The sequence below is a fragment of the Boleophthalmus pectinirostris genome, unplaced genomic scaffold, assembly GCF_026225935.1.
Source record: "Boleophthalmus pectinirostris isolate CB_2022bp ecotype Guang Dong unplaced genomic scaffold, ASM2622593v1 HiC_scaffold_9, whole genome shotgun sequence".
Classification (NCBI taxonomy): domain Eukaryota; kingdom Metazoa; phylum Chordata; class Actinopteri; order Gobiiformes; family Gobiidae; genus Boleophthalmus; species Boleophthalmus pectinirostris.
The window spans coordinates 3,514,451-3,541,084 of record NW_026571541.1 but is presented as its reverse complement, the minus strand read 5'-3'; the positions used below and the strand labels follow the sequence as shown (position 1 = coordinate 3,541,084).

The window sequence follows — 26,634 nt, the reverse complement described above, 5'->3', positions numbered from 1 at the left end:
AGAATTTACATAAAGTCTTGAACACTACCCACCTCTGGCCACTGAAAATACCACGGCTATACTGCTTTTTAGTACGATTATACAATTATAACACGTTTAAAGCTAGAATATTTTAACCTTAGCTGAATTTAGGTCATTTGATACGTTTTATCCCCGCTAGATGTCAGAAATGTCTTGTTTTGTCTCTGTTCTGAATGAGGGGCGGGCCGTAGTAGTATCACTATGACAACCGCCCTGACGTCGCCCTGCGTAACGACGCTCCTCCCAGATTCGTACGTCGGCGGATTAAAACGGGAGCCACTCGATCAGAAGCTATTGTATTTCGACAACATTCAGCGCCGAGACGACCGAAAAGAGAGATTTTCCCATCAGAAACAACTCATCTATAAGTAATTGAAAAGATCACGAGTTTAGCTTAGCGACGAAGTGAGTTTGAACCGAGATCTTTGACCTTATTTTGTAGATAAAGAGAGCGATTGTTTTAGCACAGCCGACCTCAGTTTTGCATTTCGTGCTCGGATTTTTCTCTCAGGTCTCAGCCCTTATTTAGATGGCAAGCTTCCCAGACTCTGTAAACGAAAATGATTTAGGTAAGTAACGCTTTTTTAAAATTTGTTTTAGTATATTTAATCACAACAAACCCACTGCTACTTCAACAATTGCACGTTGTTGTCACGTCGGCATTTGTTCTTTTTTTTTTTTTTTTTTTTGCGCACCCACATTTACATGGCGTGGAAAGGCAAACACAGCGCTTGATCATTCATTTTATCGGGCGACAGCGAGTTTATTTAGTGTGTTTTCAATCTTACTTCATAATTCTACGCACATATTTCTCTTTTGTTCAATTTAATGCCTGAAATAGTTGAATATCTGGGTGTGCGCGTTCTCCCGGTGCCTGGGGGCTCTTGGCTGGCGTCCCACTTTCTTAGCGGTTAATTCTTCGCACGTTTTCTCGCGTTGTTTGCTCAAAAAAAAAGGACGTATACGGTGAGTGAATCATAGTTCTAGGCAGATAGTTCCTTTAACTGTCGATGTAACGTGTTAGTTGAGCGTTAACTTTGTCCAAATTGATTTTTTTTTCCCTGGTTAAAACCTTGTACCCTCCCCCACTGTGATTCATACAGCTGCGGGGAGTGGACGCCACGTAAAGCACGTACCATCCTCACGCCGCCATACGGAATATTTTCAACATCAAAACATGGAAGTTGCACTAAAATTAGTTTCAAAATGATGCCACACAAAGCACTGAAAGCAAACTGTTTTTTAATTCAACAGATGTGCAAATACATTTTACCACTTTGCACATATAAACAATTTCCATTACACCAAAACAACACAAAACGTATAACACAATGCAGAAGGGGTCCGTTACGTCATGTCTACCACATTCCACTTTTCAAAGAGCGCAATCGTTTTATTTAACTTCATATTTTTCAATTTTAAGTGTAAATACATTTTAGACTTAGACAAAGTGTATTGATCCACAAGGGAAATTATTTAGACACAGTAGCTCACACATCACAATATAAAATAATAACAAAGAGAAAAAATAGAAATGTTAATAATAAATTCTAAATAAGTAGCAAAAAAATAAAAAGAGACCGGTGTCAAATAGGACATATTTATATAAATGTACATGTACAAGTTTCCTTAAAATTACTCTCAATTCACTCAACTTGATTTAGTGATATTTTGATAGAATAATAATTCAATTGATTAGATATATTTCATTGGAAGAAAATTTAAAGTTATCAAATATAAGTCATATTTCAAATTTTGATATTGATAATATAATATTCTCGCTAAATAATCTTGCAAAACATTGAAGCAAGGGCTGTAATGATTAATCGTGACTAAACAAATTGTAATTGTGTATTTGAGGTATTACTGGGCTGTACAGATTGTACTCTAAAAGAAATGCCAAAAAGACTTTTTCAAACAAAGACAGACACTACTGATTTTAAAAAGTCCAAAAAATTATAAAACTGAAGGCTTCTTAAAATGGTTATTTGTTTCAAACTGTTTTTTAGGTAAAATGTATGTTAAAAAAAATGTAGATGTAATAATGGTTTGACTAGCCAAGTTGAAAAAATAATTGACTAGTCGACTACCAAAAAAAAACGTTAGTTGCTGTTTTGTAAAATATTAACCAAATGGTCGTTCATCAAAACAAACATAGAACCTTAGAAATTAAACTCATTCTCCAAGTAACCATGGAAAGAGAAAGGCCAAAAACTTGCTCTAATAGCCATTTATTTATTTTATATGGTATAGTAGCCCATTTAAAGTCTGTAGATGTGGGTTTCTGTGCATTTCTGTTGGATAAAGACATTAGAAGTATAAAAGTAGTAACAGACCGTAAACTTTGAGTATTATGTTTTCTATCCTTGGGTTTCAGACTGATCATTTTCCCTTAAACAGGATGTTGTAACCTTTTGATTGGGAGTCTATCACCATCTTTTTTTCTATGGGTTTGTCATTGGTCTGCTTAGAATGTTCCACAGTATGACATTAAACATCTCTACCTTACTCAATCACAGGTGGTTTCTAGCTCTGACTGTGAGTGGGGTCGCCTCTCCACAGATCTGACCTGTATCTTGATCTTGTTCGGTGTTCATGAAGATAGAAAGGTTTAATGCCATACTGTGAAACATTCCAGACAAAGCAATGAAGAAAAGCATTTGACGGACCCTCCATCAGAAAAGTTACACATTGCACCTTTAAAATAAATTAACAAACATTTAAAATTTAAACAATTTCTGTGCACAAATGTCTGAACTTGCAGAAGCACATTCTTTGGCTGCAAATGAATGTCCTTGCATGACTTCCTAGTTGAATAATTGACAGGCTGCTATTAATTGCTGTAATCTTTAAATAAATGTTCCTTTGCTTTGATATGTGATCGTATTCTTTGCCAAGACCTCAGGGTTTTCTGGCTGTAATTGCCTTCGATTTGTACTCCCACCAATATCGGCCAATCAGAAGCCTGCACTGGGACAAGTCTTTTCTAGTTTGTCATCGATAGTGTGGTTAAGAATGCCAAGGCCAAGAAGATTCATGACTAATGACTAATGTCGCCCCTTTGATCACCATAATCTAGAGTAGCTTCTACACATAATCGTTTATTGCACATCAGGAACAATCTAGGCGTATTTGTGCATTTAAATGTCACTTTCTTCATATAAATTCACTTTCACTTCCAGCCCTATGCAAAACTGAATAACAACGTAATCTGTTTGGTCCAAAGTTTGAGCAACATCGAGGCAGCCAAAAGTTTCTTGGGACTGAGTAAAAGTTTTCTCATGTTTTCCGAGGCGTTTACTGTAAAACCTGTTGTTGGGGTTTCCTTCAGCGAATCAGAACCCAGCGTTGGAGACAGGCCCTCTCCAGTCTGTAGGTTACTGTAGGATACCGCCTGACCCTGTTTAAGAGGGTGTGTGAATGACGACAGCAGCTCAAGTGACCCTGGGCATGTTGCTTCGTATAACATGAGGCCCGTGTCAAAGATCTGATCGCAGTTAATCATTGAAATGTGTTTTAGTCATCTTCAGGAGGCCACCAGTTGCATCCATGCTACAATTTTGACAGTTAGGATGACTTAGCATTTTCACAAGAGGGTTTTATGCAAATTCAACTTTTTAACCCCGTTCCCTCATCAGAAACATGCCTGAAGAAGTTTGATGTCATCCTTGCATGTTTGAGTAATTTATCAGTCTCTCCCAGGCACTGTCGAACACTACTTAGTCAACGGTACGAATTCATCCTAGAGTCAGCCAAAAGCCTACGTCGCATGCAAATTTTCATTAATGTTCAAAAGCAAAATGCCAAAAAATACACCACAACTTCACAAACCTGATGCGATGTGTAGTAGTTTCATTAGCTGAATCTACACCAATTGTGTTGCGACAGAGCGAAAATGAAACTTGTAAAACACGTTAATACAGTTTTTTGGTGACTATAGCATTTTTAAAACAATAAAAGGTAACATGGTGATCTGAATATGTTACATCTTTGCGTCTAACACCTCATTAAAGTGCGATACCCCCTCTTTCAATCATGTAAATACAAGAATACATGGTTCTTTTTGTTTTGATTTCCAGGTAAGGCTAAGTTCGTCGGTGAACTGCTGGTGCCGGTCGCTCCCTTTGACCAGAAGTCCGGGCGCGAGGCGTGGACCGTGGCCTTCGCTCCCAATGGTTCCTACTTCGCTTGGTCTCAGGGGCATCGAATCGTCAAGCTCGTGCCGTGGACAAAATGCCTGAAAGACTTGTAAGTATCCAAGACAAGCGAGGAACAGAACACGTTACTAGTATAATAGTTTTTAGTATTGTGATTAGATTTGTAACTGGAATTGGACTCTGGCGGCGACAGTAGCTCAGTTGGTAGAGCAGTCAAGAAGATTCATGACTCATCTTGACCACAGTTTGGCTGTACAATTCTAGCTCCCACAGATGAATGCTGTTGTTGTGTCCTTGGGCAAGACACTTAACCCACCTGGCCCCCAGTGTCTGTGTGCACTGGTGTGTGAGTGTTTGTGTGAATGGGTGAGTGGTTCCTTCTTGTAAAGCGCTTTGAGTCCCTTGACGGTGGAAAAGCGCTGTATTTTAATCTGAACAGAATCATATTAGGGGTGTAACAATATCAAAGTCTCACGATACAATATCGTCACCGTATGATATCATGGGAAAGTTCACGATATGGTGGGGAGGCTCACAATTAGAATGTAACAATATCCAAATCTCTTGGGACAATATTTTCACTATATACATTTCACTGTACGATATTTATTGTGATATTTTGAGGAGGCTAAACAGCCAAAACTGTTAATATGCTACTTTTTCCTCTTAAAATGCCTTGACAAGACTTAATCCAAAGGACTAAGATTTAAAAGTGCTTAGAACTGTTACTTCTTCTTGTAGTCTACACTGAAATGGAGCAAAGGATTATGGTCTATGTAGTTCCCTCTGTCTTTTTTTTAGCTCTTGCCGCACCATAACTCTTCATTTAAGCAAAGAGACTCATGATTCAATATATTGTGATGGTCCACGATATTATTGTGAGCACTATGACAATATTCACGATATTTCAATTATTGTTACATCCCTAAATCATACTATTGCGTACATACAACTCCAGTCCACTTTGTAACTTTCTGGGGTCAACCACCAGCTTACCTCCATGGAAATATTACTGCTATCTGTAATGTTTCACAGTGTGACATTAAACAGTTTATCTTGCATTTATACGACATGAGACTTGGACAAACTTTATTGATCCACAAAGGAAATGGTTTGGACTCAGTAGTTCACACATCACAGTATTAATGGTAATAATCTATTCTAAATAAATAGCAAAAATGTAAAAAAAAAAAAAAATACCTTGACAAACTATACATTCTTACTGTGGGATTGCTTCTCCATAGATCAGACCTGTAAGATAAATAAGATGGCATAGTGTGGAACCTGTGTGTGTAGAAAAGCATGCAGTAACAGCAGGTGATGGACCCTTCACCAGAAAAGTTACATAGAGCATCTTTAAAATGTGCGGCCAACAAGTCTTGCTTCAGTTTTTCTATTTTTCCACCCGAAAACTCGCTCACTTCTTTGCGTGTGGATACAGATCAATTGGAAACAGTGCAGTGACTATTCAGTGTTCAGTAAACAGTTTAACAATACAAGAGGGACTCATAGATCATAAGACCTTCTACAGTCTGTTCCAGTTATTTCTGCCTTCATTAAGTTGTTTTCCATCAGTTTGAAAAAAATCACAAGACTTTAATGTTATAAAGTGTGTTTACGAACATCTGCCGAGTTTGACTGTAAAAAAAAAAAAAACAGGCTGAAAGGAAGAAAGCAGAAAGAGAAGTGTGACTATCCTTGGGTTTCAAATTGAGGAGCAATTTACCATTTAAATCAAAATTAAATGGGAAAATCTTCATAATGTAGCATGTAACAGTACGCTGAAACCAAAGAATACTAATATACTGTTAAAACTGACCTGGAAGACGGGTCAGAATTCTGTGGTGGAGTTTGCTGTGTGACTGTCACATTGCAGATTTGTTGATCTGGTTTATGGATCATATCTCTAATGACAGGGCCAATCCACGAGACAAAAACTGGCACTGGAGTTCAATGTTCTGTCACTATAAATATACAAAAGAGGAATAATTTTTTCACAATAACTTCAGAAACTCCAACGATGTGATGGACTTGATACTAAGATGATTATGTCAAGTTTGGAGAGTCAGTCTTAAACATAATAAGTTTCTACATTTGTGGATCAAGTTTGGTTATTTCAAAATGCATTATTGCAGTCGCCTATAGAGTCCTACAGGCCCCTCCATCTTAAATGAAGACATCATCACAATTTAGACCGTGACCCAACCTTTTCACATCAGAGTTAATTTATAATTGCACAACATGTTTTGGCACTACCCGAAACATCTTCTAGAACATGAGGCGTAATGGTTTAATTGGCCAATAAAAAAAGGTAAACACAGGACGCTGTACAAGGACAAAGGACAGGTTTGTTTGTATGAACCTGAAAGTGCAATTACAGCAATGAGACGACATAAAAAAACATTATCTTACAACTGAGCTGGACTTAAAACTTACTTATTCCAACACTCCTGCCCCACATAACCACACACCATCACCTGTTGTGTTTTTAACTTGTCCTGTACAGTGTCCTTGAGTGTTTTTGAAAGGGGCTTAAAAATAAAATATATTATTATATATATTTAGGAGTTAACTATGCAACATTTTAGAAAGGAATGGTGTATAATTAAAATAATATTAAAAAGCTGTTTTAAGACCACATAAAACATGTAAAAATTAAATGTTCTGTTTAGTTTCTCAGCCTTTCCCAAGCACACTAAACCAACTTTGCAATCAACAAGGCAGCCTCAAGCAATTTCACAATGTTGTTTTTAATTGTGTTGTACAGTTGATTACAAAACCAAGTGTACTTGTTCTTACCAGAATGACAGGACAGTATTATTCAAATTAAACCCACATGTGTAATGAATGGGTGGATTCTAGTTATATAAATGTACATTATCAAAACATCTGCAGCTCTGTCTCTTTTGTAACTAAAATACTTTCACCATACTCGTCACCACATACCAGAAATATTCTAACTGGAATTTTCAACAATTTAACTCTGACTTGAACTTTTACGATTTGAGGAAAATTACCAGTAGCTAAGGCTTAAAAAATATATTATTATAACTGTACTACTTGCTTTTAATTGAAATCACTATTTACAATGATAATTGGTACAATTTCAAATGAGTTCCAGTTGTTGCAGTGATCAGCCAGTTCTTAGTAAAAGAAGTTCAGAAGTTGGAGGGATTAATTCAATTTGACTATTTATTTTCAGGAAATGAACATGGACTTTTTTGTTTTTAATAAGATCAAATAAAATCAAATGGAAAATATCTTGGACTTTTTTCAAAATTGAACCTGCAAGTTTAGACCAAATGTTTTATTAGTAACGTTTTGTTCATTTGAAAAGTTGTGATGGTCCGAACCAGTAATATTTTTGGAATCACAATATTAAATTCTATATTGTTTGCATAACCATACCAGTACTTGTAAAAACAAAGTCATGTGGACACTTCCTCAATGTTAAACAAAACAGTGTTGTGTAAACTTGGTGCTATAGTAGTTTCTGGAAGCTTGAAGTCAAGGACACTGTAAAAAAAAAAAAAAAAAAAAAAAAAAAAAAAAAAGGATTTCTCGACCTTGGAATTAATGGCCTGTTTCTGCAAATTTAGCCTTGTGACTGCTTCGAAACAGAACAGGGCTGCTCTGTTCCAAGAAGCTGCTGTTTAGAAATGTTTATCTAGCAACTTGTAAAACTGTATCTTGACTCTTGACCATGACGTGACTGAATTAGAAAGTCAATTCAGGTGAGGGTGGGTCTGAGGTAGTAGTTGATTCAGTAATGTCTTTTAGCGTAATGCATTCTCAGAGAAATTTAAAGTGCTTCACAAAACAAGTCGCGGAAGTTAAAATGACAAAACAATTCAAGGCAAAAGTAAAAAAAAAAAAAAAAAGTCAAGGTCAGATCCCAAGCTAAATAGAAAGACTGCAGTTATTTAAATGTCTGCAAACCACAAAATGTCCACTGGGTATGAAAAAAACAAACCGCAATGTGTGTTGTTTAAAAAAAAACAAAACTGGTTTAGCTATTAATATTTCAGTGTGTTCTCAAGTGTTCATGTTGGTGATTGAAATTACACCATGAACAGACTTGTGATTTTGATTTTGTTGGATTCCGTTTTTCCATAACCGTCCAACCCTACAGTGTTTCTAGAACAGGCAAAGTCTATCGTTTTATATTAATATAAATAACTGAATACAATGTAAAACATGAACAGTCTTTGGTTAGTTTTTATGTAGAAGTGCAGGAAACCAGGTGCAAAATGAGACTAAACTGTGAATCTAGTTTCATCATTATTCACATCATTATTTATTAAATTATCTTGGGGTTCTTAAAGTATTTTCAAAAGCTTCCATGCAATTGTCTTGAGTAGTTTGGGTCAAATATGTGGTCAGATCACAGTAATTTTGATAATTTTTGCCACGCCCCCCTTTTTATTCAATTAATTGGTTGACTGGACATCTCTAGTCGACCAAGAATTTCTTTAGTCGACTACACCCCTAATTTCAGCCTGTTATTATTATTCAATTCTTTTTATTGACTTTTATAAATGTTTAAACATACATAAACATAACACAAAAACAACAAGACAGCAGGCAATTCCAAAAGAAACAGAAAATAAATAAATACAATAATAATAATATTAACAATTAATAATATTATTATTATTGTTATTATTATTATTATTAACAAATAATAATAAAATACATTAAATTAATATGTAATAATAGTAATTATAACTAATAATATTACCAACAGCAATAATGACAACAGTAGTCACAACAATAATGTTATCACTAAATCAAATTAAAGAAAAGGAAAAATAAAAAGGGAATTTATTTCAGCATGTTATTTTCAACATTTTGAGTACCTTTTCCAATTCAAAAGCTAATAATTTGTTAATGACTACGGTAACGGTCCCAATTTTTCATCGTTCTAAAACCCACAAATAAGACTTTTAACACTCACTTTTAACAGTTCTCGTCATATCTCCCGAATCCATCTGTAACGGCGCCCCCTGTCTCGTTGCAGCGCTTTGGGGCAGAGCAGCCAGGGCACAGACGCAGGTCCCAGACGGCTCTCCAGGCAGAACAGCAGTGAGGCCCTGATCCCTCTGAACGAGCCCCGCGAGCGCACCATCGACTGCGGGGACATTGTGTGGGGACTGGCCTTCGGGTCATCGGTGCCGGAGAAGCAGAGCCGCTGCGTGAACATCGAATGGCACCGCTTTAAGTTCGGCCAGGACCAGCTTCTCCTCGCCACGGGCCTCAACAACGGACGCATCAAGATATGGGACGTCTACACAGGTGAGGGACTATTTAAACATGCATTGAGTTATTTTTCTCGTGGAGGATCCTTCGTCTGAAATGTTTCACAGTATGGCATTACACCTTTCTATCTTCATGGAGACCAAACCAGATCAAGTTACAGGTCAGATCTGTGGAGAGGCAACCCCGCTCACAGTCAGAAATGCCTGTTTTTCTAGCTGTTTTTGACCTATAAAACTATAAAATGTAATAAACGTAAGGTAAATGTTTAATGTCATACTGTGGAACATTCCAAGCAGAGCAATGACATATCTATGGAAGCAGGTGACGAAAACTAGAAAAGGTTACACAATGCCACGTTGCCTTTTTTTTTTCTTTTTTTTTTTTTATTAGACTGAGATAAACTTTATTGGACACAGCAGCTCACACTTCACAATATAATAATATAATACCAAAGAGCAAATGGTAATGTTACATCCAAAACAAGTAGCAAAAATTTGAAGAGACTGGTGATAAATGAGGCAGTTTGCTCATCTACAAGTTAAATATATTAAATACAAAAAATATCTAGGCTGTATCCAAGAGGTGGGGTAAGGAGAAACAGTGCAGAGATGACAATTACGGTATTGTTGTTATCTTCTCTTTAATAGTTGCCATATTTTTGGGACTATAAGGTGCACCGGATTATAAGGAGCATTAAACGAAACAAACGGATGACACTTGAGACTGATCCTTAGTCCAGGTGTCCACGATCCTTTGTCAGATCGTGGTGTAATTCGCCCGGCGTTGGCTCCCTGTCTTGGTGAATGTGTATTATGAATGTAAATGTGGGTGGATCATTTAAGTTTATTTTATTAACTACGAGGACGACTCAAATATACATTGAGTAATAATGTGTTTAAATGCAGCTTTGTGCACATTTGTTTACATTTTACAGAAATTATACTTAAAACTAGATTGCTCACTATAAGAACTATAAGCGCTGAAAAAAAAAACCTCAAACCCCAAAAAACTGCACACTCCTTCTGTCCTGATGCGGTTCAACTTCTGTCAGACTAAAGGACATGACTTATTCTGCGAGACTCCTGACTGGCAGCCGTAATGCTCCGACAATCCATCAGGCTTTGTAGTTTACTAAAGTCATACTAAAACATTTTGACAGATTTTTGAGTATTGTGTACCACATAAAATCTGTTGGAGGTTAATGAGCACAACCAGAATTAATACATAAGGTGCACTGTTGATTTTTGAGAAAAGTTTAAGGAAATAAGTGTGCCTTTTATAGTCCCAAAAATACTGTACTGCCTTGCCCGACCAACCAGTCCCTTTTTCATGCTGTTTGAAGGCACAAGGACCTGGAACTGGACCATAAATGCTGCGTAAGAGTCCACAGCTGCTTATTTGGAGCATGTGTCTCTCAAATGCAGTACACACCCCCTCTGAATATTCAAAATATCTAACTTGTATAACCTTAGATTACTGACTGCTTGGCTTGTTGGTTCCGCAGAAATCCACACCTTTTCTCAGTCGTGTTATTTATTTTTACCGTTTTTCTTTACCATTGTTGCCTGCAAGTCACCGTGTTTGTTTTGAACTGCTCAGCCGTGCATATCTTTGATTGGTTAATCTACCTGTCAATCAAAGCATGTGGCGTAGGTTGGCCAGGCGAGTCACTGCAAGCAAACATAATGTATTCATTTATATCAGAGGTCAACGGTTCAATCTAACCATTGCATACATTGCAGCCACTGGGCAAGACGCCTCGCCCTAATAGATTATGAGAAGGATTTCACTTCTTTGCTTGTCGTTTTTCTGCATTCAAACTGCTAATCCTGCACTTCAGATCTATATAAATGTGTTCTGAAATGTGATTCTTGTATTAGTTTGTCAGTTAATACTTCAGCCTTTTGGTCTGAAACAGAAATCGCAATCAAATCTCAATGCGCATCTGAAAAATTCCTAAAAAAAAAGTCCTAAATCATTCATTCCTGCACTAAAATAACTTTGAGCTGTAACCCTCAACATATTTGCAACCCACTCTTTTCTAAATGTTTGTTATTCCACGATGCAGTTTGTAAAAGTCGTACGCTGTAACCCGCCTCTCCTCCAGCTAAAGTTGGGGGGGAAAGCGAGGGCTGGGTGTAGTCCTGAGTACGTGAAGGAATCCAGAGGGAAAATGGCGGCTGGTTTGGATTCAGAACCCGACTCTGTGATGATTGATGATTCTGCACACTGGAGCGCATTGTTGAATCTTGCCCAAAGCAGCAAAACCATTTAAACTAGTTTTATGGAGAGGGTTTTAAACTGTTTTAACTGAGGGTTTTAAGCACTTCAAGGCTGTTTTATGTTATTTCTTTTAATAAGGTGTAAATGACTAAATACATGACGGCTATATGAAGTAAGCAATTAAACGTTTTCAATATAATTAATATTTTTCTCCGAAGCTTGAAATTTATTGTGTAAAACTGGTAAGAAAATGTACATGTTCTAAATTGCGTTTGTATATTTCTTGCATTATCAGATATTTTTACAGTGTAGACCAGTTTCTAGAAAAGTTCAAGAAGAGATTTCATACCAAAGTGGCACATTCCACATATTCCTGCCACTAAAATAACTCAAATGCTAATGAAATGTTAAAAGGGCTCTGAAAAGTGACAGGCTCCTATTATTGTTATGGTTTCATAACGTGGTACAATACACCTCTGTTGTAACTGAATGTCAGGGTGTGTCCTAATTAAATTGTTATTTTGTTTGGCAGTTGTATGCACTGACAAAAGTTAAAAGGGATATTACGTACTTTGGTAAACAGTTGTCAACACAAACCGTATCATAGGCAATTATTTTTTTAAAAATGGACGTATTAAAGTTGTATCATATATTTTTAATGTCTTCCTCCTTCCTCCAGCTGAACTTTTAAAGCTAAATTCTGCAAAATCAACCTGAAAGAGCCCTTCCCCTTCTCACTGACCATCTCAAAGTTGTATTTGGAGTGATTCGTGCATGTTTTGAGCAATTATTTATAGGGCTGTGTATCGTTAAGAAGTTGCCGATACGATACTTGCCTCGATACAGTGCACTTTCGATTCAATACGATATATTTCAAATCGATTCAATACAGTTTAATAAAAAATAAAGGTAAAATCATGGCTGCGATATTAAAGTCTTTGTGAAACCACTTCTTGTGCAAAGTTAATATGAAGTATGTCCAATTTACTCATCAAAAATCTGAAAATGTCAAATGTGTTGCGTAAGAGTTTAATTCCTCAAAACAAACAACAAAACTGCAGCGCTGTAGCAAAATAATTTTACAAAAAATACTCTTGGTGATATATACAGCAGCCCATGATAGCATCACATTAAATGATACGATATATTAATTATTATTTATTTATTTTCTCCACACATCCCTAATCATTTATTTACTCAAAACACCTTTACATGCCCTCTGCTCTCTACTTTCTCCTGTTTTATTTTTTTAAAATCAGGGACATACATTGATTTGTAATTTTTTGTAGTATTGATACTTTAAATGAATATCTAGAACTATTGCCAACAAGTTTACTCAAAACTACATTTAAGCGGTTGTTGTTGAGGACGAGTTTAGATTGTCATGGAAAGACAAACGGAAGCAAAAACGCCTCCAGTTGAGTTGGCTGGGGAGATGGAAGAGGATGCAGATGGTATGTTCAGGCAGCGGACCAAAAGACAAGACCATCCCAGACGCTGTAGTTGAAACATTAACTGGTGTTAGATAATGATGTTGTGTAAGAGTTAAGCACAGTAACGTGAAGAAGACCCAAGTGGAGCTGAGCTGGTCGACCTAAGAATAGAGGAGACAGGTGCTCTGAAATGTGACCCGTCTAAATATACAGAATAGATGATATCACAGGGAAGGTTTGGGCCACTACACCATTGGTTCATCTTGATATATTTCTAGAGCTCAGCAGTGACCGCCCCCAACTTAAATTTCAATTTAGTTTCTCATAAACTTTCTAGGAATGATAAATAAGTTTGAAAAGTTGCTTGCAGCTAATAGTTTTATGCCAGGATCTTTGGTTACCACATACAACTGTATTTAAAATCTATTTCTGAAACTTTATAAACTGCCAAGTTATCACCATTAACATTTACCAACAACACTGAAAACAGCCGTGTTATGGACGTAACCAAAAGTGCATTCTCTTAATATAATTCTTTTAGCAACACAATTAGGTCATCTAGACATATTGATAAAGATCAACAGTGACTGCCACACCATTTTAACATTTAAACATTGGACTTAACCAAACATGAAAATCTTAAAAATTTCAATTTGACAGTTTCCTAATTCCAGTTAACACTAGAGGTGTACAAAAATATTAAAATATTAATATATCGTATTGTTTAATGTGATGATACAGTATTGATATCGTGAGCTGCTGTATCGATGTATTACCAAGAATATTTTGTGGTATATTTTAGTCAATTATTTTGTTACAGCAACAGTTTTGTTGCTTGTTCAGAGGAAGGAAACATGTTTATGCAACACATTTTGATGATTAAAATGGGCCTGTTTCATATGAACTTTGCACAACAAGTGGTTTAACAAAGACCTTTAGTATCACAGCCACGATTTAGCCTTTATTTTTTTATTGAACTGGGACTTTTATCTGAATGGAACCTCAACTCTTTATTCTCCTTGTTAACTTGGTAAACTTTTGACAAATGGCCATTGACAGTATTTCTAATGGCTTAAAGCAGGGCAGCATTTTTTGTCATGTTAAAAAAAAAAAAAAAAGCACTCCATTTGTTAACAGCTTCATATCTTGATGCTCTATGTTTGACATCTTTAGAATTTCTATTAACATTGTTTCGGTTTTGTTTTCAGGAAAGCTCTTGCTGAACCTGATGGATCACACTGATGTGGTCCGTGACTTGACCTTTGCCCCCGACGGGAGCCTCATGTTGGTTTCTGCGTCTCGAGACAAGACCCTCAGAGTCTGGGACCTCAAGGACGACGGTAATTCATCCAAAATACCTTAGTTTTTTTGTATAGAAATGTTAGTATGCTGACAGTCTGTTTCTTAGACATTAGGCATTTTTAGCACTAAATAATTGGTCTGATACTAGTTCTGACCATTGAAGACTATTCTAAAGATTTACCTGATACTTTCTCAAATGAATATCTACTCTACTCTACTTTACTCTTTACTCTACTTTATTTTAATACACTTTTTTTTATCAAAATATCTTATGAAACTCAGCAGTGTTGTCACGATAGTACAGGTATGACTCAAAACTTTTCATTTTGTTTCAGTTTAATACCAATTTTGTTTCTCACGATGGAAAAATAACTCAGGAGATGGAATGTTCCACAGTATAGCATTAAACCTTATCTTGTCTTGCGTTTATTCCAGCGCTAGAAAACCTTGAAAAACTTTCATCTGACGTGTAACTCGGCCTTGACCTGCTTCTGTCTGCCTAGATACTTTAGTACCGTACTGTGAAATTTTCTTGGCAAGGCATTAGGTTTCCATGGAGATGAGCTAGTACCATACCCTCTATCTAAAAAGTTAGTCAAACAAAAGAAAAAAAAGATCCTATATGAATGTTTTACTACGTTAAGACTTCTTTTCGGATTATCCCCTTTTGTTTTTGCATGTGACCGGCTGTATGTGTTGGGATGGGGCCAGGGGAGCTGTTCTCTTCAACTGGCCACTATCTGTGACCTACATTCCTCAGTAGGGCCCTCACGTGTTGAATAATGGACTCCACATGTTGTTTTGGACTTAAACCTTGGTGTAAAATCAGATGGAATGGAAAACATGCTATCAAACATTAAAGGTTTTATGAAGAGATACTGGATGATTTCACACTCCATAAAGTCCAGTGAACTTGTTTATAGTCGAATTATCTAATTTGAATGACATTTGTTTTTAATGACCCTTTTCAAAAACAATAATGACGTTACCAGGAAAGTTCCACAGAGTATTTAGTGTATTTAGAATGTATTCGATTAGGAGTAAGGCTGCTTGATTTATGGAAAGAAAAAATTTTCACAATTCTTTTGGTCAATATTGAAATCACGATTATTCAAATTATTATTTTTTTAGTTACACAATGTGCAGCATTTCTCTCTAAAAAATGATAATTTATGCAAAACTTTCAAATTAAAAATAAATCTAGGTTACAAGTAGGGCTGGCTGGGTATCATTCAGAACTTGATACGATACATACCTCGATACACAGCCCAAAATACAATACATATTTCGATACAGTGAGCTTTCAAATAGATTAGATACGGTTCAAGAAAAAATAAAGCCCAACTCATGTCTGTCTTTAGTATCTTTGCACAAGAAGTGCTTTAATAATCAAAATGATGAAAATGTCAAATGTGTTGCATGAAAATTTTGTAAAATATACCAAACAATACTCTTGGTAATATATCGATACAGCAGCCCACAATATCGATACTGTATCATCATATTAAACGATACAATATATCAATATTTTGATATTTTTGCACACCTCTAGTTACAATTATGGACCTTAGAGCAGTTTTTTGATGTATAAAACATAAAATGAATAAAATATACTTTGAACATGAAATAAGGCATAGAAAAAAACATAAATGTATCCAAAATAAACTATATATCCAGCTCTTCTACAGTCTCTATATTTAAAATATAAAATATACTTATTTATATAAAAAATATCCCAAAATAAACTTTTAAGCTTTATCGTTTCAACTCATTTATGAGTTTGTGATTTCAATTTGTGTGTCAAACGATCTCCAATTAAAATTCAATTAATTACACAGACTTAATCAGAAGTTTTAATCAGCTTTTAAAAAAATACATACTAGAAGCGGGTTGCCTCTCCACAGATCGGACCTCAAACATAGGCCTGCTTGTCTCCATGGAGATGGATCAATTTAATGGCATACTGTGGAATATTGTAGGTGGTGAACTGTCCTCCAGAAAAGTTACTTGGTGAAACTTTTTAATAACTATAACAAAATGCATCAATGTTTTGGTTTGCAGTTTAATATTTATGCATTTTCACTGTATTTTTCTCTGGTTACTTTTAAAATTCTTACTATATATTGTTGCCAAAATAACAAATAAAGTACAGAAGTAAAAATCGATGTCGTTTTTGCGTTTCCTAGGTAACATGGTAAAAGTGTTGCGTGGTCACCAGAACTGGGTCTACTGTAGCGCCTTCTCTCCGGACTCCTCCATCCTGTGCTCGGTGGGCGCCGGCAAAGCAGTAAGCTCCTCGTTCCTCTTTAGTCCTGATTTCAAATGATACTGTTATATTTTGGTCTGCTAGCTCTTGTGTGTTTGCTTATACGGCACGTGACAGTTTTGCACAATCAACTGCCTTTATAATTTGTCCACATTGCTCTGTGTCATAAGAATCAATACTTTTAAGTCCACTGGTTGTTTGCAGTGAATGTAAACGCTTGTACTGTACTTACGTTTGCATGAAAACAGACTTGTAGACACTGTAAACTCAAACCAAATGAACCCATGTTTATTTATGTTAAGAACCCAGCCTTGTACAATGGTAAAATACACAAACTGTAGACAGAGTAGATTATTCCACTTCTGCTTATCGATTTTCAAAGACTTATCGCACTCTTATCGTTATGGCCAATGTCGGATATTGTTGACTTAAATTGTTAGAGCAATTTGGACTATAAACATCAAACAGCTGCAAGCCGCTACATTTCCGTTGTAAAGCTGTGTATAAAAAAGGTTGGATATGGTTCGGAATGTAATGGCAAGATGTAATTGAAATTTGGTAGTAGCAAGTCGCATACATTATTAGTAATTATAACAGTTAAAAACATTTAATCAAAGTAATTTGACACAAAAAATACACATACTGTATTTTCTGCACTATAGGGGCTCTGGATTATAAGGCACACTTTCATTGAATGGTCTATTTTTGAACTTTTTTCACATAAAAAACACACCGGACTATAAGGCGCATTAAACGAAACACAATTAGATAAGTCAGTCAGACTTTATTTAACACGTTCACAATAACACTCAACTTTGTTCAATTGTAACGTGTAAAAAAAAATACTGTTTGAGATGCTAAATTGTTAGAGTATTCACAATAACAGTTGGGTGATTCTGGCGTCCAGCACGCCCACATCCCTCTCGTCATTATCCGAGTCAGTGTGGTTACTGTTCCTTGGCAGTTCAGTGATGATTCTGGTCTTGGTGAAAGCTCGGACCACAGTTGATACTGATCCTTAGCCCAGGCGTCCACGATCCGTTGGCAGATCGTGGCGTGTTCACTTTATAACAGTCTTGAGTTTAAAGTGGGTGTTGTAAGCGTGTCTCTTGACAGGTGCATTTTGATATTAAAAGGAATCACAGTGTGTATTTCTCCTGATGCTCCTGACTACAGGAGCCGTAATGCTGCAAGTGGTGTGGCTTTGTAGTTTACTAAAGTCGTACTAAGACAAACCAATAAATTCATATATAAGGAGTTCTGGATTATAAGGCGCGCAGTCATTTTTGGATGAAATTGAAGACATTTAAGTGTGCCCTATAGTGTGGAAAATACGGTAGTTGTAGGGTAATGAAGTCTTGACTCTCTGCTTTTTTGGTACAGTTTAATATCAAAATGCAGTTGTATTAAAAAACAAATGTATTAAGAAAGGTACATGACTTTAAGATATAAACAACTCTTGCTGCGAAAAATTGTATGCGTCCATTTATGTAATTAGTTTGAGTGTTTTCTTCAAACGATGGACATTACTTTTATTTTAGTTTGTGAAATTATTCGTTGACCGTAATAAACCGTCATGTTGCCGAGCTTCCGAAATGACAAAGTTTCCAACATATAAAACGACATTTTGAACTTTTCGCACCAAAATCGATAAGCAGAATGTGAGCCAGTGCACTTGAATATTGACTGTGAACTTGTGTTGCGTAAACTCAGCTGAACGTCGCATTAGTGTGACCCAGTAGTGAACGGTGAATGTTATATTAGCCTACAGGTAGTCATATTAGCCTATTCCTAGTGATTGTAATAGGCCTGTGGTGATTTTAGGCCGTGTCCCTACAGTGTGCTCTCCTGTCGCAGGTGGAGCTCAGGCTCAACACGACCAAAGGCACCTGACCTGTACGTAGGTGCTCTGTGTCTGTCTACCTATACCTGTAACTACACCATATTACACTCAGTTACTGCACTTCTAGATCACATACTCAGTTTAATCTCCTTACACATCCTGTCACACTCAACAAAATGAAATGTTGACTTAAAGACGCTCTACCTGATTTTTAAAAACAGCCACAACTTTCTGCACTGTTAGCCTGATAATTAGATGCAGACACTACACAACAGACTTATTTTTTACCTCAAGACACATTTTGCTCAAATATGAAGCAAAGTCATTGTTTTGTGTCATGTTTTCAACCTAAATCTTATGTTAATTGAAAGTATATGTTTACACAAAAATAGCTTTGGATCAACATACAAAGATTTATGTGATTAAAATATAATCTAATTCATTTAAGTCAACATTTCTTTATTGAGTGCACTACTCCCTAACATACACATTTGTAACTGGACAAAAAGTAGTGATATAAATGAAAACGTCCAAAGTGCAAACAAAGCAGGGCCAAATATAGCCCACTATCTCTTCTTACTGACAAGCCAAACCACGCCCACGATCACATGAAGTACTCTAAACTTGAAACAAATTGGTTTTGCTTTACCAATGCAATTTCGATCACATTTTCAAATATTTATGCTACAATCAAATGTTTAGATGCAATCACTAACTATTTAACAATCAGCAGTTTTTAAGAAAATGACCATATGCATCAAAACTATACAACACCATATTAATAACTGCAATAATTATGTAATAGTATTAATTGCAGTAATAATTCTATCAAAATCAGACTGTATTTTCCTAGTCAAGGTCAAATCCATGATGGTAGTTGTAACAGTCTAACTCCAGCTCATATGATAGGCCTCAGCGTGTCCGTGGTGTGTGGATGTGTGAGTGGATGTATTGTGTACTTTGCCAGAGGTGTCAACCCTTTGGCCATAAAATATTCTTTTCTCTTGCAGTATCTGTCTCTCTTCGTAGGCTTCGGCCGGAGGTGCGAGCCTATTGTAAACAGAGCACTAAGACTCTGAAAGGGGAAACCAGTGGAGTAACATTATGTTACCTTAAGTTACTACTTGTTTTATTTTCTCTTTTGTGTAGACCTTTTGTTAAACTATTAGACTTGTATTTATAACTGATGTTTAAACATGTTTTAGTTGACACATAAATACACTATAATCACTTGTATATGTTTACACCACATTACATGCACTTAAGCACATTCTCATCCACACATAGCCTATTGTCTCTATACAGCTGCTGCTTGGTTAGCATGTGTCTTCTTTTGTTTGGCCTGATTTAAAGTTACCAAAGTGACACAGAGCATAAGCTGAACATAATTAAAGCCTGTGCTTAATTTAATTTGCATATGATTATTGAGTAGTTGTAGCTATATTCTTGGCTGTGCTCCTTCAGTGTCTATAACAGCGCTCTCTTCACGTTGCAGGTGTTCCTATGGAACATGGACAAATACACTCTGCTCCGGAAGCTCGAGGGACACCACAATGACGTGGTGTCATGTGAGTTCTCACCAGACGGGGCGCTGTTGGCCACCGCCTCCTACGACACCCGCGTCATCGTGTGGGACCACCACAAGGCCACCATCCTGCTCGAGCTCGGGTCAGTCTCATTTATTACACTCCTGTGTTATCTGCTCCTGTTTTATTGACATCACCAGTATTTTAAGAATCATTTTGACCATGTACTTATCCTCATACAGCACATCTATTAAAATATTTAAATTAGTGGGTTTCCTTATGTTCAGTTACAAGATGCATAAGGATTTCTTTGGATCTCTAGAAACATCCCAGTGAACATTCAGCTCAGTGCAGCTCAGTAGAAACACACTAAATCCTCTTGTGCTTGTTTGTAACGCTCTGTTCTGTGTGCAGACACCTGTTCCCTCCTCCCTCTCCCATTTTCGCGGGAGGTTCAAACGATCGTTGGGTTCGCTCCGTGAGCTTCTGTCCTGACGGTCGGCACATCGCCAGCATCACTGATGACAGGTCAGTCCTGCACTCCTGAGTTTAAACAGATGTTATGATCCCTAAAAAGCCGCCTTCTTATTTAAACAGTATATGACAAACAACTGTTACACAACTGAGCACGGGTCCGAAATGAAGCGTCAGCAGATTTCACATCCGCACTGTACCACAACTGAACCTTACTTTATAAAAGCAGAGGCTCAAAACAGTTTCACCTTTTGAACAGGAGCTGGTGTGTTTCCTGTGGCAAAGTAAGAGACCCACAGGCCAAGGACAACAGGAACACGACTACTGGAGTCAGCAGCTCTGTGCTCCTGCAGATACGGGCTGATAACGTTATTGAGGGACACTGCAAAAGCTACTTTTCCCAACTTTTAGCCATGTTATAATAGTTTGCCCTGCTCATTTACCCTCTTGAACTTGTATTTAGTGATTCGTGCATGATTCAGGGGCAATGGTCTCTTGATCACAGGAAAGTACAGTTTTCCTCAGAAATGAATTCACTTTAAATCCACAGTATGTATTTTAACCACAAAAATAGACCAAATCAAAAGCATGTTTTTTTTGTGTTGTTTTGGTTGTGTTTATTGGACTGAAAAAAAACTCATAAATCAAGATATAATCCAGTGTTTATTTGACTGGAGCCAAACAGTATGGGTGATGTCACACTTGGTCCACTTGTTTATACAGTCTATGGTTCTTACTTTGATTGAGCTTGCATCTCCACAAACCTGGCTCTTATTTTCACATTTACTCTTTCTAAAATGTAAAAAGGTTTAGGCTTGGTATTTTAGGCCATTGAATGTTGAACCCTTAATTCCATGTTTGAACACTGTGCTGCTGTCTCTTGTGAGTTCACATGGACCCGAGAGTAAACAGCTCCTGCAGCAGAAAACCTCCTGAGCGTTTTGTTTATTTGTCCTCTCCGGGTCACTGTACACACTCTGTTCAGATGGTCACGTGACTGTCACAGGATTAATCACCTCCTGTGGGATTCTGTGGAAAAGAAACATTTGAAAAGAAACAGATGCAACAAAATGGAGGCAAAACCAGTTACATCCAGTTTGAACAAATGAGACCTGTGCCAGAAAGACAAACACGCTTTCACTGAACAGGCAATTCACTCTGGATGGGAAAAAAAGTTGGATTCTATTTTAGCCAACTGGAGCTGCAACCTGGTATTATTTCTGTAGTGGATAATCACATTTTGGTTCCAATAATGTGAAAATACAGTAACTGAAGGCTTCTAGATGAATTATTAATGATGAAATTCAAAAATTGTGTTTTATTTTTGGAAATTCAGATTTGAATTATCTTTGATCTGTGCATCTCTTTTATAACAATTTGTTTTGGTTCCAATACCGATATCTGCAGACAGCAGATATTAACCGATACCAGTGTGAGGATGGAAAATGGCACATTATTTCCTTAAAGCACAGTTCACTTTCTAGTAGAACGTTTGCCACCTGCTTGTCTCCATGGAAATGTCCTTGCTTTGGCTAGAATGTTCCACAGCACAGGTTAAATCTATCACAAGGGAGACGAGCAGGTTACAGCACTACAATACATTACAGGTCAGATCTGTGGAGAGTCACCCCTGTTCACAGGAGGAATGATTGCATTTTTGAGGATTAGACACACCCATAATGAATAAATGCCAGATGGCTGTATTTGTCATACCATGGAATATTCTAGTTAAAGAAATAACATTTCCATGGAGACAAGCAGCACCCTTCACCAGAAAAGTTGCACAGTGCACCTTTAACATGAGATCCTTTTAAAAAATTACTGAAAAGCTTCATATAAATACAACTCTGGGCCTCCACGAATTACCAAAAAACAAACGACACTGGACACAGTGTCTGGCCTAAATGTGCCGTATCTAATGTTGTTCTTGTGCTTTTTGTTCAGGTTGGTGCGTTTCTGGAGCATTGAGCAGCGCGCCCCTCAGGCCATCGCGGCTCTGCCCAACGGCCTGTGCTGTGCCTTCTCTCCTGAAGGGGGCGTCCTGGCTGCCGGGTGAGTCCCAAGAGTTTACTATAGGTCATACAGTCATACAGGAAGAATTCATACGGTTTAGTGTTGGAGTCGCAGCTGCAGCAGCAGCAGTAGGGAGGGGCCCACTGAGCATGCTCCAACACACTATAAAAAGTGACAAGTCAAGCGGAGCTCTGCACCGCAGCCTGTTCAACCAGTTTGGAAGAGTCACACCAGGCACTGTGTTGACTTTGGGCTTTTAAGGGGATTTATATGAATAAAAGCTATATTGATTTCAGTCATGCTTTTATTCTGAAAGGGAAAGTGTTTTGTGGGGCAGAGTGGGGCAGAGTGGGGCAGAGTGGGGCAGAGTGGGGCAGAGTGGGGCAGAGTGGGGCAGAGTGGGGCAGAGTGGGGCAGAGTGGGGCAGAGTGGGGCAGAGTGGGGCAGAGTGGTAAAAATTTACTAAAATGTTTCTCTGTGACGACAAACAGACTGGTGGATTTTTGTTTGGGAATAAAGTCTCTCAGTTCACAGTGCACATTTTAACACCAGGAGTGTTGGGATTTGATAGAAGATAAAAAGTAGCCCTATCATGTCACTTTTTAGTTAAACTGACCAAAATATTTTTTAATTAAATTTTTTTTTTTATTGCACTGAATAATCTAGCAGAACATGTCTTTACTGAGCAGACTTGTACAAACCCTGTTCTTCTTTGGCTCTTCTTTCCATGGACATGTTCCTTTGGCTCTAATATTCACACTGTGGCAAAACACTTTTCCATCTCAACAGAGAATATTCACCAGTAGGTTTTCACTTTGTCCATGGAATTGTACTGGTGACTGCCCACCTCCAGAAAGTTAGTGATGCTCTAAACTAATACAGGTTTCACATTTGTAGACGTCTTAACTACAGAGTTTGCAGTTTTTATACACAACACCTCATAGTTTAAAGGTCCTGTATTAGTCTATTGTCTGATTTATGATTATAATGATGTTTCCTTATCAAAAACAGACCTGGAGTAGTGTTTTGTTTCATTCACACGTTTAACACACAAACACTGAACATTTAAGGAGATTTCTTTCCTCAAACTGAAACCCTCACGTGTTATCTTGTCATGTGATAATACAGCAAGTGCTCCATTGTATTTTTAAACACCATGCACTTTCACTAGAATCATTTGCATAATGTATTTCCTGGAATTGTCAATCTCTACTGAACAAACGGTTAAAGGTGGCTGATAATGTCATGACATCACAATGTGGAACAGAGCATTTAGAGCTTTGGAGATGTAAACAGACTAATCATAAAGGAATACTCAAATATGTGTGAATGAAACAAAACAACTCCAGGTGACACCATTTGAACACTGCTTAACCCTCTCAGGCTCAAATACATTTTTAGTAACAGGAAAAATCTGCTATTTGTGGAAAATGATCATATGGGGAGGTAATACACAATCCTGACTTTTTTTTGAGAGACCTTCACATGCAGTGTGTTCTGGGATGTTGCAGATTTGCAGCATTGGTCCAGTGTGGTAAATTAACACTGAAGACTGAAAATGATATGAACACTAACTTTATGTGTAAACCACTTTTCATAACAATGAAAACATAAAGCACAGTGTAACAGATTTACAGTGGCAGAACAACATCACTTTTTCGTGTGGTGCTCCAAGAAACAATTTTTATCCTTTGTAAACAACAAAAGTACTTTGCACTTCTGGCCGTTTGTGTGTAAACATTCTTGCACAGTCTGCATCGTCATAAAATATGGATGTGGAATAAGTAGGTAAATCTGCAACGCCTGCCTGGAGAGGGTTAAAACTCGCAAGAGTCAAGTTTATTTTTTTTAAACGTCTGGCCATGTTCTAATCTTTGTGTCTCTCATCCGTTGCAGCACCCGAGACGGCGGCGTCCACTTCTGGGAGTCCCCGCGCTCCGTGTCCAGCCTGCAGCACCTGTGCCGAATGACCCTGCGGCGGATACTGACCACGCAGCAGGTGGAGTCGCTGGCCATGCCCACCCCGCTGCGCGACTATCTCACCTACAGAGTCATCTGAAGACCGCCGCGCCCAAATACACACACAAACTGAACTCTCTCTGCTACCTTTTTGTATTTATTTTTCCACACGCGTCAACTGGAGCCAGCACTATCCAAAACTCTTAAGGTCAATGTTTTCACGGTTTTCACAGTTGCATCTTTTCCTCCTCTGACTTGAAAAGGCTGTTGCACTTACTGTATAATATATAACGGAGGCGGAAGTGGAGCTTGGGCCAAAGGGACGACTGCAGGGTTCATGAAAAAAACAGACACTGGTTTGAAGGGTCTGTAGCTCTGGGGCCGAACAGAATGAAGCAGGAACTTTTTTTATTTTTTTTTTATTTTGAAAGGCAGATTTTTATATTTTAATTTTTTGGTACTTTTTTTTTTTTTTTTTTTTTTTTTTTTTTTTTTTACAAAGTAGATCGCCATGTACTGCCTAAGTAGTTCTCAAAAACAATGTACAGATTATTTTTATTTTTTTTATCACCTTAATTTGCCTTGAATAATTTTCTTTTTGACGGAAATTCAATGAGAAACGCTCAACTTTTCTAACACAGTAGTCAACAGTGAAATGTACATTTACTCGTAGCAATCAGTAAAGTATTAATTTGATATTAAAGTCGGATTATGTAACTTTTCTTTCCGCTTGCCCTCATGGATGTGGTTTTGCTTTCCGTGAAAACATTCCAGACAAGCAATAACATCCATGGAAACAAGCGTCAGAAAAGTTCCATATTGTAACTTTTTTTTATAACTGTAGATTGATAAAATTTGAATAATCCCAATTTAGAAAAGGTTGTGATGACAATGAGAGATTCTGTGCAAAACACTAAAGCTGTAGCCATTTTTACGTGAAATACAACTCCCTATAGTCTTATAATAAAATAGTTTTGTGCTCAACATTTTAATAGCAAAGTTTAAAAAAATTAAAATAAAATAAAAACGCTTTTTTACCTAAATATATAAACTTTAATCCAATGTTATGATCCTGAAAAGTATTCCCTCTTGCAGTTGCCAATTAAACTACGGTTGACTTGTGAAAAGCTCAAAACTTCCAAATTTCTAGGTTCTTTGACTTAAAGCTGCACTGTGTCACTTTTCTAACGGAGCATCTGCAGTCTGGTCGTCTCCGTGGAGATGTTACCCCTTCGCCTGGAATGTTCCGACAATTAAACTTCGAGCAAAGTTTTACAGAGCTTTGAAAGAAAAAGTGACCCACAAAGTCTTTCTGAGCCGTAAAAAAAAAATTTGTCGTTTTAAAATTTCCAGAAAGACGATTTAATTTAATGCAATACTGCGGAACATTCCAGGCAGAGCAAGCGAGAAGGACGTTTCCCCGGAAAAGTTACACAGCGAAACTTTAACGATGTTATTGTAGAAAAACTTGACGACTGTTCAGTGCCTTACGTCTAGTTTTTTAAAATCGATCGTCAGAACTAAAACATTTTCCCATTTGTCCAAGTCTCGTCTTTATATTTCATTTCACCAATTCTGAAATCAAACGCTTCGTAGAAAGAAATGTTCAAAATCACCAGTGTTTTCGACCAATTTCATTTTGTACATAAAAAGCTTCCAAAACGTTCACATTCAAAACGTTCGTTTTTTTCCAGATTTTTATTTGATTTTGATTTCGTTTTTTTTTTCTACTTCGCTCACCTTGTCAATGTGAAACTTCTACAGACCGCACTGTTTTTGTCAAACACCGGCCTCCAATCAGCTCCTGAAGAAAATGAATGGACAACTTGCCTTTGAGTGATTCTGTGTGTAAATGTATGAATGAATAATGTTATTTCAGTGGGACATGTGAATACTGGCAATAACTAACGCTAGAAGCCAAAGTTTGTACAAAAATGGTCAGGTTTTCTATGTTTTTTTCAGTGTTTTTTTTCTCTAAAACTGGACATCAGTGTAGTTTTTTTTTTTTTTTAAAGGGCACGCCAGGTCCACGTTGGGTTAAATGCAGTACAGAGCGGTAAATATATTAGAGATGCTATATAAATATGAATGTAAAGTTTCTGCAGTTGTCATGTTTTTTTGTGTTTTTAGTTTGAATAAAGTTTTTTGGAGAAAATTA

General features: G+C 37.1%; 1 protein-coding gene across 1 annotated transcript; it reads left to right on the top strand.

Moving 5' to 3' along the window:
• The first annotated feature begins 283 nt into the window (after positions 1 to 283).
• On the top strand, positions 284 to 26,634 carry wsb1 (WD repeat and SOCS box containing 1). The gene is made up of 9 exons (XM_020920502.2): positions 284 to 590; positions 4,101 to 4,269; positions 9,199 to 9,473; positions 14,302 to 14,433; positions 16,582 to 16,682; positions 20,000 to 20,172; positions 20,445 to 20,558; positions 22,449 to 22,556; positions 24,414 to 26,634. The coding sequence occupies exons 1-9, from the start codon at positions 551 to 553 to the stop codon at positions 24,574 to 24,576; spliced, it is 1,275 nt and encodes a 424-aa protein (XP_020776161.1). The 5' UTR covers positions 284 to 550; the 3' UTR covers positions 24,577 to 26,634.

What these genes read in the sequence shown, in the direction of transcription:
- wsb1 (XM_020920502.2), top strand. Translation starts at nt 551, where the DNA reads ATGGCAAGCTTCCCAGACTCTGTAAACGAAAATGATTTAG. An exon ending in ACAAAATGCCTGAAAGACTT is followed by an intron (nt 4,270 to 9,198) that starts GTAAGTATCCAA and finishes GTCTCGTTGCAG; the next exon opens with CGCTTTGGGGCAGAGCAGCC. An exon ending in GCCAGCATCACTGATGACAG is followed by an intron (nt 20,559 to 22,448) that starts GTCAGTCCTGCA and finishes CTTTTTGTTCAG; the next exon opens with GTTGGTGCGTTTCTGGAGCA.